Source organism: Endocarpon pusillum (genome assembly GCF_000464535.1).
Source record: "Endocarpon pusillum Z07020 unplaced genomic scaffold scaffold1818, whole genome shotgun sequence".
Taxonomy (NCBI): domain Eukaryota; kingdom Fungi; phylum Ascomycota; class Eurotiomycetes; order Verrucariales; family Verrucariaceae; genus Endocarpon; species Endocarpon pusillum.
Genome location: NW_006916082.1, coordinates 271,639 through 282,946, shown reverse-complemented (window position 1 = coordinate 282,946; position 11,308 = coordinate 271,639). Strand labels below are relative to the sequence as shown.

Genomic DNA, 11,308 nt, shown 5'->3' with positions numbered 1-11,308 from the left:
TTTTATGTTGTGGCTGTATAAAATTATTATAAAGTTATAAGATAGAAGAAAAGTGCGCTAGACGCTTGTATGCGCTAGACGCTTATAAACCACGTTATAGTTATTTATATCTATGTATTTTACTCTATTTAACTTTAATTAGTTAAGAGATAAGAGGTTACTTATATAGGCTAGCGTATATATTATATTATTAATATTTATATAGCTGTCCTTTATCTTAATTCTAATAATACTAACTTATTTAGCCAAGTTCAGAGGCACGAGGGCAATAACAACTTCAGAGGATAGCTGCAATTGATTGGCTAACAGAATCCCTGCCCTCTCCACTCTAGACCCTCTATCCTATACCCGATTAGGAAAGATATACAGCTTCAAATTAGCGCTAGGACGCACTTTTCGGCGGCATCAGTATGGGGAGAGTCATAAGTATCCCTAGCATGGCGCTAGAACGGCCTTGTAAAGTTACAACGCCACGTATCGGCGCCTTGCTATAGCGAGGATAAGGTGCCCAGAGACACCCTTATTAGGATTAGTATGCTTGCTTTAATCCCTAGCTCCAACGGGAATGGCTGTACAAGTTTGACAGGGCTATCTGTATCCATTGTGTTCGAAGTGGCAAATACTAGCGCCGTGCTAGGGATACTTATGCCATGTACCATAGTGCGTAGTACAACCGAAGTACGAGAAGGATTAGGCAATGACATTGCGGCTCATTCCGTCGTGCGATTATTAAGTGGTCATCAAAAGGGCTCGGCTCTATTGGTAACGCCGCAGCCCGCAAGCAAAAGGTCAGTTCAACCCCACGCTAGTTGCTCCATCCGTCTTCCCCGTCGTCTAAAGTCGATCGTGTGGCTGCATTCGTGCAATAAGAGCGAGACAGTTACAACAAGCGTCGTTCCGTAATTGCTAGCCACTGGCATTTGGACAGAGAATCTTGTAAAACTGCTTTTGGTCTGGGCAAGCGGAGCAGAGAACATGGGAGCATCAGCACTTAGTTCAAACTATAAGCAGCAGCCGAAAACGTACCATCGTCGTCAAGAAATTGAATGTGCAGCACCTTTAATTCCGACAGAAGTTTGAAGTTGGGCTGTAATCGGAGAGAGATGGGTCGTCCGGGTTTTTTGTTCTGGTCGATCTGATCGATACAACTTACTATGCAGAGGTCACAAACGAGACCCAAGACGCCCACAAGCAAATACAACCCTACCTGGGATCGAGATATATTGTTTGCGCTCTTTGCGTTGTGAATTGGCAAAAAAGATAATGGTCTGTATACCATTTGGTGCCTGAAGGATGCGCAGATTTTGACTGATGCATTCTTCGCCACGTCCTTTGGACTTTGCTTCTGCTATGCCGCCCACAAAAATAACCTTGTGAGCAAGCAGAGCTTCTTGAAAACGAACACAATCTGCAGAAGACTCTTTAGCATTGCAGGAGAAAGAGGTGAAAGGATGATGAAGACACCAACCGTCCCAGTTCTCAAACGTGTAAGCAGGCTGTGATGAGAAAACAATCTGTGCAGTCTGGATTGTCTGAGCTTCAAGAAAGCTGACCCTGAAAGGCGGCTTGGCTTTTGATACAATGGGTTGCTCCAGGTGAGGTATTGGCATCCTGGTCTTAGAAACTGTCGGTAGTCAGAACTTGGTCGAGGATATTCCATAGCTCTCTAGAGCATTGATCAGATATTCACCGGTATGGATGAGGGGTCCTTGTTGCCCAGTTGCATCGCCTGCTTCGAGACACTTAGCACTCCCATTATCATTTTCGCAAACATCGACATATGTGTATTTGAGCTTGAACAATTGACAGCCTTTGACGAATGATCTGCCAGCAGCAACCGCAACCTGTCAGAATCATCACATAACTGAGAGTCGCAATTTGCGCGCTTCCAAACATACATAGTCACTGAGGGATTCATAACTAATCTCATGGTGCATCTCGAGACCGTATTTAATAATCTGCTCTCACTGAGCAACGGTGAGGGGGTCGTCGGCGTGAATGTCGGAGGCAGTGGAAAAGAAAATGAAGTGATTGACTCAGAGTCGTGGGGCGACGAAGAAGCACTGCTTTCTTGTGGAGGCTGTCGGAGCGGCCAATCTTCGAGGTCGAGGTATGAGGATTGGTCCATCACCGTTAGCAGTGGAGGAGCCTTGTTTCTATGTCTGAATCCCAAAAATGGTCCACAAATACAAGCGGACTGAAAATGATATAACCAACCAGGAATGTAAATGGAGACTGAGAAACTATGGAAGAGCAACTTCTGCATATGCTTGAGGAATCTCTGGAACCTACACGAGAACATCCCGCCATGTATGTTGTGAGCTTGCATTTCGTCAGGAGTGTTATTCCCAAGAATTGTGTCGCTCAACTATGGAGCGAAAACGTGCTCGATTGGGTGGCTGCGGAAGAGGCTGGGCAGCCAGTCCAAGCACGAGCTTGCTGATCCTACTTTCGGCCAGCACACCCACTTGGGCACGCACAACAAATTCTTCTTCAGCGCATCTTTCCGCTGATAGAATAACCATGGCGCGACAAGCTTGATTGAGACAAGCTGTTTTTGGTTGACCTTGGGCATTCCGCTGGTCTTGGTAATAGGCGCTGTAATCCGGAGTACCTCAAGGTGTTGATGATGCGTACTGTAAGAAACAAAAAGGTATCAAAGACACAGAAGTTGGTTTTGTGCCCAGCATCCGACACTAAGTAATACTTGCTGGCCTTGCCGGTCTTACCACCTTACGGGATGCCGGAACGGATGATAGAGTCAATCAATCAATCAATCAACCTAACAAGTTCCCTAACTGTGGTAGCTTAGAGCTAGGAGGAGATCCGTGTAGATCCGGGAGTAATTTTGCTTAGATGGACAGTTCTGTGGTCACTAACCTTCCTCTCTTCCGCGTGCCTCCGAGGAAACACACAAATATATGTTCGCTGATTTCGCAGTTAAACAGAGAGCCAAATGTGTACCAATTTCCATCGCAGTCCAACACGGAAACATGAACAACAGCCCTCCTCCAACACCAGAGCTACACATTATCTCTCTTCCCATCTCCGTGGAGATGCTGCGCCCAAATCTTTACAGGAGAAATTCTCCCAAAACTTTCTCTAATAATCCCGTATATCCGCCTATTTCAATATCAGAACTGCAGCACAACGGAGGCAAGAAGCTCATATTCCGAGGTTAGAGCAGGCACAACTCATCATCTAAATATAACAAGGTTACGCAGATCTCTTCAGATTGCCATCTCATCTTCTTCGCATCCGGGCTGATGACCAAGGAAGGTGGTCTTCATATCAAGCCACCATATGCCAAACGCTACAATGCTGATCTTCTTCTCTCCTTGGCATCTTTCTGTATGTGGGTGTTGGAGCACCAATTGATTTGTTTCCACATGCGGCGCATTTTTGCCTGGCGAGTCATGACAAGTACCAGTCATTTCTGATCCAATATCATAGCGTGAAGATATCCTGTATTCCCTAGTCTAGGTAACTGAATGTCCAAACCACGTACCACAGAACAAAACTAACGAGACTATCCACGAAATGCGAAGATACTATCCTGAGTTTCGGTTTCGCTGGGTGCACTAGACTTATCTGGATTCTTTGTCTATCAAACAAGTTCCAAAACTCACTCAATTTGTCCCTGTTATCGCTTGCTCTTCTTACCCGCCCGTGGGTCTGCCGGACCCGGATTATTCCTTCCCCTCTTCCCATGTGTTATCTCGTCTAGCTTCTTCACGTCCTTCTCCTTGTTCTTCATAGCCACCATCAGCCGAAAAAATGCTGCTCCAAAAAGGTTCTCTGTCTGACGCTTGTCCAACCGGACGAAATATTCATTCTCGCTTGTACGCTTGTCAGCGTTGAGATCAGCTTGTCCTTGTGCCGTCAGTGCGGTGGTGATCAGGACTCGAAGAAATAGTTCGATGTTGCCAATTTTCCAATTCCTTTTTCACCCACTCTTTTGTTCGTCTCTCCAGAGATTGGGATTCTTTCCTGTGTACCAGGATCTCGGGTTCGTGGTCTCAATTGCGACGGCCGTTATCGATGGCCCCAATCTTCAGCTATATTGGCCCAGTGTAGTTAGCAATAATTAATGGTATATTTAATACTGTGGGTTTCGATCAATATTCAATTTGCGGGGCTACTGACCTGCACAACGCACAAGATTACACTGTCACCCGGAGTCTTCGCACTCGTCTTGCTGTGTTGTAGTGCAAATAGAATATCTGGTCCGGCAAGATTATCAGGAAGGTAAAAGCTCGCAGCTGGTTTCTTTCCGTTCCGGATACTTGCCATCCACTCATAAATCGGGATGTCCTTGAGCCTTTGGTCGTAGCAGTGGCCTGTTCTCTCGCCTTCTAACAAGCAGTAATCTTCGAGACACCTGTGCCGCTGCTTCAGGTTCTCTGCATTGCCCAGGTTAGCAAGAATGGCTTTACGTCGATGTAAGATGTTTTCTGGAGACCCCGTCATCCGTTGCGAGTTATGCAGACATTTCCTCAGCTCCTTCAGATCCAATTAGCTGACAGCTACCATCGCATCTCTAAGAATAGAGAAACTTACCCAAGCCAGGAACCACTCTGCCACCTTCCCTAGCGCGCCCGCGTCATTTTGCTGGGAAAATAAAAAGCGCCTCAGTTTCTCATCGTATTGCTGGGGTCGACGGTCACGGAAGAACTCGATTACTGCTTCCAAGGCAAGCTGTTCCTGCAATTGCGACCTGTACTGATTCTGGTCCTTGCCAATTGGTTTCACGACTGCGAAAGCCTCCGATATCATCTCGCAGTCTTTGTCATCCTCGAATATTGTTGGCTTGTCCAGGAGATCACTCTGAATAGCAACCTGGCAGAGTTGGTCCAATAACCGAGTCTGATTTTGTTTCTCAAGTACTTCGAGCCGCTTCTGAAGTTGGATTTTCGCTTCTCTCATGGTTCTTTGAGCCTCATTCTCTATCGCTTTCGGAGTCCAGCCCCCATTTTGAAGGAGTTTTAAGCGGTCGATATATAGAACGGACCAGCGATAGCGGCCTCGAAGTGGCACACTCCACTTTTCGACGTGCGTTAAATACCCTTCTGGAACTCGAATATCATGCTGCTTCAGCAGCCTCTTGAAATCCTCCTCAGTGGTGAGCAGGGGAAAGTCTACATGTTTTTTGCAGCCAGTCATCACGTATTTGTATGTAGCTTCATCGTAACTTTTAACATCTTGTATAATACAACTTGCTTCGTTCATTCTTAGTGAAGTGCCTGCGATGAAAATGTTCTTGGGCTCTGGTTTCCGGTACGCCGAGAGCCGGTTAGAAATTATACATGCAAGCTCAATTCGAAGCATTGGGATTGGCTTTTCAACCAGCTCGAAATCACACTGCTCTAAGTCGCATTGAGCCTCATATATACAGTAGTACAGACGTCTTTTATCGTCTTTGACTAGCCTATCGAGATGGCCCGTTGTAAAGGACCTCAAAAAGGCATATGCGAGATCAGGGGTCTCAAGGATGAAAAGCTGAAAAAGTGTGTTGAACGGATCGAAAGACGGGCTGCAAGAAGTGTGAAATGCCAACCATTTCGCTGGGCCGTCTGAGTTCCTAGTATTCCAAGCCTTATTCAAGAACCGGTCAAGAATAATCGCGCGGGTGTAGAGGAGAATCGTGAACCATTTCGCAGTCGGAACGCGTTTTATGTCAATCTTGGGGTAGAACGTCCGGATATTGTTCAGAAGCATCCAGAGTATCCACGTATCGTTAGAGCCGTTTGCATGACGAGGCACATATAACTTGTCTCCAGGGCCAGGAGGTAAGTTACAGGGTAGGAGATAGAAACCCTAGTTCTTGGACAGCAAGAACTTGACGTTTCTGGTCTTGCCTGACCCTGCGACTGCGAAAAGTAAGTTGACCTTGCCGCTCTCGCTGGACTGGAGACAAGGGGAAGACCCTCGGCCTTCGTCTTCTGGGGCCCTCCACTTGCTGAGAAATTCTGCTATCTTTTTATCTAACTCGCTGAGGTAATTTTGGACGGCTTGAGACACCTCTTGCTTGATGGCGAGAAACACTGGAAGCGTCCATCCTGACCCACATTGGAGCCTATATTGAGGATCATGTATCGATTTCAAGCGAACTAGCCTTGTTAGCGTTAATATTGGCTATAATGATCGGAATCAATGGCAGGCTCGAGCTCACTGACCAATTCCTCAAGACATCGTCGCTTCCCCTTTTCCGTTGAAATTCTGCGCATACTTGTTCAAAGACTTTCCTGACCTCGAATTCACGCCGGAGCAGCTCTGGATGGCTCATCTTCATTTCCTCCACGGTCCCCCAAATCTTTCGAAAGTCTTGATCGCCTATAGCACCCTCTGCCAAGTAAGACGAGCTCTGCAGTGTATGGGACGGCAGACTTCTTAGCCAAGTCGGCAATCTTTCGCTATATAGCTCTTCTAACCTGGGTAACATGGCAAGAAAAGTTTCTGGCTGGTCACAATACAACTCGAAAAGTAGCATCTGCTGAAGGATTTGTTGTTGTCCCTCAGAAGTACATATGTATTTCACATCCCCAAGACAAAAGGACTTGATCAATGATGCGAGAATAAAGTATTCTAAGGATCAGTTTAGCACATATCATTATCGTACCAAGCCCTAACAGCGCATATGAGGTGTGATGTGGACTAACTATACCACGATTTGGCACCGTATGTATCTTCCATCTAGAAGTTTTGCATGGAATCGGCATTGGTGAAAGAGTTGAAGTCTATCTGATAGAAGAAATTAGAGCACGATCTTGTATTGAAGCTGAAAAAGAACGACCCATGCAACAATGACCCACATGTGCTGCGGGCACGGCTGAGTATCAACTACCTTTGAGCTCTGCATATTGGCAAACGGATGTGTTCACTTACATTCAAAACTCTGAAGCGGTCCCGAAAATGGATTCTGCACCTTTCTTCGTATTCTCTTGGTCCCATTACCAGTTCCTTGGGCTCGCCGTTGTTTCTATTAGGCAGATCCATGGTGGCATCGGATCTCGTCTTTAGCTCCGGATAGTCCAAGGGCTTTGTGAAGAGCGTTGCTTACCCACACACGGGACGTGGTTGAGTACTTCAATTGCAAGAAGTCGTGAGCATGATCAGACCTCTGGACGTCAGATGATGGGTAAACCGAAACGATGAAGAAGATGAGCATGCAAGGGACCGTGTCGAGAATGCCAGTATGGTTGGAGGCTGCGACATGACTTGACCTTTCCCGTATATTCATAACGGCCCGTGAAAATTTGAGGCCAATAGTTTAGCTTCTCCGGAATGGGGTTGATGGTACAAAAGAAGCAATGTCTGCTAAGTGCTTGACATCAAAGGCACCCACATGAGCGTTATGTTTCAGCCTGGGTGAAGGGGCCCAAAGCATCTTCCCAAGTACAGAGGGTAAGGGTCAACCTCCACGGGCGAGGTAAGCAAGTGGGCTGAAACACACCATCAGTCTGGGGCATCGAGACAAATCTTATCCTTCATTTGGCCTCAATCTGAGCACCCCGGGAGCACCAAAATGGGGCGAGGACACACACACGTCCCTACTTACATGACGACCTCAAGCTTCGCTTCCGGTGGCTGATCAACAGCGATGAAGCAGGAGCGTGGCGAATAGAGAGAAGCTGCGTGACCGGTTGCTTCCCAAATTTCCACCCGCTCAAACAGCAAGTAGCAATTCACGTAGGCCCGATCATGTCATCCTGCAGACCGGAAAGGACCTGAAAGTAGACCAAGACCAACATATCCTATAGAGATATGGCTGATGCACGTAACGCTTCAGACGGAGACTTTGCAGACTCAAAAAACCTTCTACCAAGCACACGATTATAGGGCTGCTGCAGGGTGAAGATGGCCCCTTACATGGCACATCTCGCCCACCCCTGCATATGCGGAAAGGGCAATATGGGCTTCGCCTACAGTCGACCGCCTCAGTACAAAAGTGCCACCCCATTTGGCGACCGGAGGACCTCGGGACCTAAATTTCTCCTCATGAGACGCGTACCCACCTTCCTGAGACGTGGGAGGTGTTCCTTCGGCTAAGCACACAACGCAATAATGCTCTGGATTAAACATGCTCGAGTCGTCGATATGAGCTAATTGGAAGAGGATCATTTCAGCCTAACCGTCTAAGAATCAAATAGTGGAGGATGTTGTGGCTGTTTATAACGCTGCTATGCTATTGAACTGCTTCTAGGATATGATCCGAGCGCTCCTCTTGAGCCGATCCAGAGAAAGTCTTTTTTTAGTCCAACTAGAGCGAAATCTCTGATACACAAAGAGGTAGTAGCAATAATTACAAAATTGTGGTAAGTTTAAAAGTGTCTGGAAAAAAGGAGTGTATTACTCTACACTCTATGTTGTACACCCCTTGGAAATCGCATTGCCATCGAACTACCTTGCACACACTCCAACCTTCAGCACCGTGGGATCATGATCACTTGCCCCGTTCGCTCCCCAGGTGTTGATATGCACGTGCTCAAGCTCCACGTTCCTAACTCCACGACTCACGTACGTGTGATCCAGTTGCTGGGTATTCATGTCGAAGAGGTATGTGTAGCGCTCCTCGGGGCTCAAGCCAGCCAAGACATCCGCATCGCGCAGGCCAGAGATCTCCACGAAGGACTCCAAGGGAGCAACAAAGGCGAATTCGTTGAAGTCCCCAGATGCGATTACCGGCGCGTTTGAGTTCTGCGCAAGGATGGAGGCGATGAAATTCTGCAAGCATGGTAAGTCTGGGAATAAAGCAAACAGTGAAAATTATCGACATGGATTCGGCGAGGGATAAGTAACGAGGTCGAACTTACAGCAGTAATATTCGCCTGTGCCAATCTGATATCCACACCGCCGTTGACAGGCGGCCTGGCGTCACCATGAAGCGATGAGCTGCCGCCCTTGCTCGCAAAATGCACATTGACGGTGAAGAAACTTCCCGTGCTATTCAAGATCTCCCACTCGGCAACAAGCGGCTTCCGGCTATCAACCCAGGCAGGGTTCAGCGGGTCGATCAAGCCAGGATTAAACCTTAGTGTGGGGCCTGGCAAGACCTCATTGGCAGACGTGGCTGTACCGGGATTGGCGGAGCGAAGACGCAGAACCCGCGGGTCAAACAGGTAAGCTGTTCGAATGTTGCCGCCGGGCTGACCACCATTGGTATCGTCAGTGGGGTCAATGTTGGTGAATGCATAGGAGGCGGAAGGATTGATAGCGGTAATAGCGCGGGACAGCGTGGATAGGGTAAGGTTGGCTGAGACAACTAGAGTAAAATATGTTATTGAGTCCGTTTCACGGAGGAAAGTTTTTTGGCAACTCACTAGCATCATTCGTTGGGCCATTGTCGTCTTGAATTTCTTGAATAAAAATCAATGGCGGGCTTCTTAGGTAGTTGACAATGTCGGAAGCAATCTGGTTCAGATTGGGTGAGGTTGGAGAGAGGTTTTCGACATTGTAGGATCCTATGGTCAGCCCTCCACAGTTGCCCGAATAGGTAAGTTCTGTCGGAGGGGGCAGAGCAGGCTGGGGGGAGGATATGACCACTAAGCTCGTCAATGGTAGAATGCGGTAGAACCCGAAGGCTTGGGTGACAATGCCGGTGATATCTTCGAAGCTGTCGCCCAGTACTGTAGTACTGGGGTTCCTGGAGCCGTCAAGAGGCGTGCCAATGAGGATAGCTTCCGGGTTTGCATCTATTTATGATGGTCAGTCTGGAGCGCTCACCAAGTAGAACGGGATACCTACCTTGATCCGTCATGGTCAAACCACCTCTTTCGTTCTCCCCCGTCGTCCTCCAGTCTCCGACAACCCATGTATCTCCAAAGCGATTTGGCCTCGCAACTGCTCGAGCCCCTGGCACGGAGACCAATTCGCCGGTCAAGCTTTCCCAGAAATCCAGTCCATAGCGCTGGGGCTCTAGGACAGGGTTGACCACGGAGATCTGACTGACATTATTGGGCAGACCGAACACATCGCCGTTGTCCAGCGAAGAGTACTGCTCTGTGGGAGGGTTCAGTCCCCTAGCGCCAATCACAATGGGCGAGACATCATTCCCGGACGAGATAACCGTGACATTGCCGGGGTTGGTGAGCTCGGTCAAATACAAATAGTCGGCCGACGTGCGGAATTCGGTCACAGTAGCGGTACTGAGAACGATTTGTTCTCCAACAGTGCGGGGGGTTGCGGCGGTCCTACCAAAGACGTAAATGGACTCGGAAGTACTGGCGTCGCGATCAGGTGTGACAGAACGCAGCCAGAACCCGTCAGGGCCCTTGGCCGTGACAATCCCAGTCACATTGGAGACGCGCTGGCCTCGAAGCGGCGAGATAAAGCGATCCCCGGTGATTTCAAAGATGGAGACGCAGGAAGCCGCCGTGAGAAAGGACAAGAGGAGTAGAAGCTTCATACTTCTGATTTGAGAGCACTTGATTGTGGATGTAATCTCTGAAAAAGTAAACAACGAGAGAAGTACCTGCAGCTGTTATGTACTCTGTGCTGCATCCTCGCCACATTCAAGCTCTCTCATACGCTGCCCTTGCATGCCTGAGAGATCGTACATGGAGGTAAGCGAGGATCATCGTGCTTGACGTACTCTTTCGGACTCGTGGCGATTCATGCCGACTAATCACCTATCGTGCGTACCCACGTGCAAGGGAGTGACGCGCCTTGACAGTTTCTTAGCAGACGTGGATGAGATCATTGGGAGAGGCTACTGCATGAGCGGATGGGCCCGAGAAGCCCGTGAAGGAATCCGTCAGACTCAGTGGACGAGACCAGGCCAAGTGCTCTTTCCAACATTCGTACCGAGCCTCGGCCCTGGAAGAGGCAAACCAAAAAGGAGCTCAAGGGCCTGGGGAGTTCAGGCACTAGATTTGAAAGCGGGTTGGAACGCCCGATCGGGGGCGAACTGAGGAAGCTAACTATTTGTCAAAGTAAGCAAGAAGAGGACTAAATGTCGGAAGGGAAAGGAGCCGAGGTCCTCTATATCGTAGCAGTACTCCATATCAGTGAAGAACATGTGTTACAGTAACGACGCAGTTCTGTCCTGCATACAAGTAATAGCAATACTTTGTGACAACGGTATCCTAAAAAGGTCTTCATGTCGTCACTACAATTTCCTTCTGACGTAGATGCCCAGAGAGGCGAGATCGACCGAAGCAGGAGGAAAATCACGGGCGGTGATCGCTGATCTCGTTTGGGAAAGGATAGTTCGGAGTGATAGAAATCTCACAACCAAGGAGTGAAATCTCTCTTAAAAGCTCACAAGCTCACTAAGTTAGGTTAAGATTGATCACGCAGCTTTGAACTA

At 48.2% G+C, this 11,308-nt stretch overlaps 3 protein-coding genes across 3 annotated transcripts; all 3 read right to left on the bottom strand.

The window, feature by feature from the left end:
• Nucleotides 1-906: 906 nt before the first annotated feature.
• EPUS_03151 (uncharacterized protein) lies at nucleotides 907-1,937 on the bottom strand (the record flags this gene model as incomplete). Its single annotated transcript, XM_007802900.1, has 6 exons — nucleotides 907-953; nucleotides 1,027-1,152; nucleotides 1,208-1,408; nucleotides 1,469-1,624; nucleotides 1,691-1,844; nucleotides 1,899-1,937. 6 exons carry the CDS (start codon nucleotides 1,935-1,937, stop codon nucleotides 907-909), a joined length of 723 nt encoding a protein of 240 aa, XP_007801091.1.
• A 1,706-nt stretch (nucleotides 1,938-3,643) lies between these two features.
• Nucleotides 3,644-5,718, bottom strand: EPUS_03150 (uncharacterized protein; the record flags this gene model as incomplete). The annotated part of the gene is made up of 4 exons (XM_007802899.1): nucleotides 3,644-3,873; nucleotides 3,955-4,052; nucleotides 4,160-4,503; nucleotides 4,561-5,718. 4 exons carry the CDS (start codon nucleotides 5,716-5,718, stop codon nucleotides 3,644-3,646), a joined length of 1,830 nt encoding a protein of 609 aa, XP_007801090.1.
• Nucleotides 5,719-8,400: 2,682 nt separating this feature from the next.
• Nucleotides 8,401-10,405, bottom strand: EPUS_03149 (uncharacterized protein; the record flags this gene model as incomplete). Its single annotated transcript, XM_007802898.1, has 4 exons — nucleotides 8,401-8,724; nucleotides 8,814-9,262; nucleotides 9,321-9,692; nucleotides 9,745-10,405. 4 exons carry the CDS (start codon nucleotides 10,403-10,405, stop codon nucleotides 8,401-8,403), a joined length of 1,806 nt encoding a protein of 601 aa, XP_007801089.1.
• Between the last annotated feature and the right edge of the window lie 903 nt (nucleotides 10,406-11,308).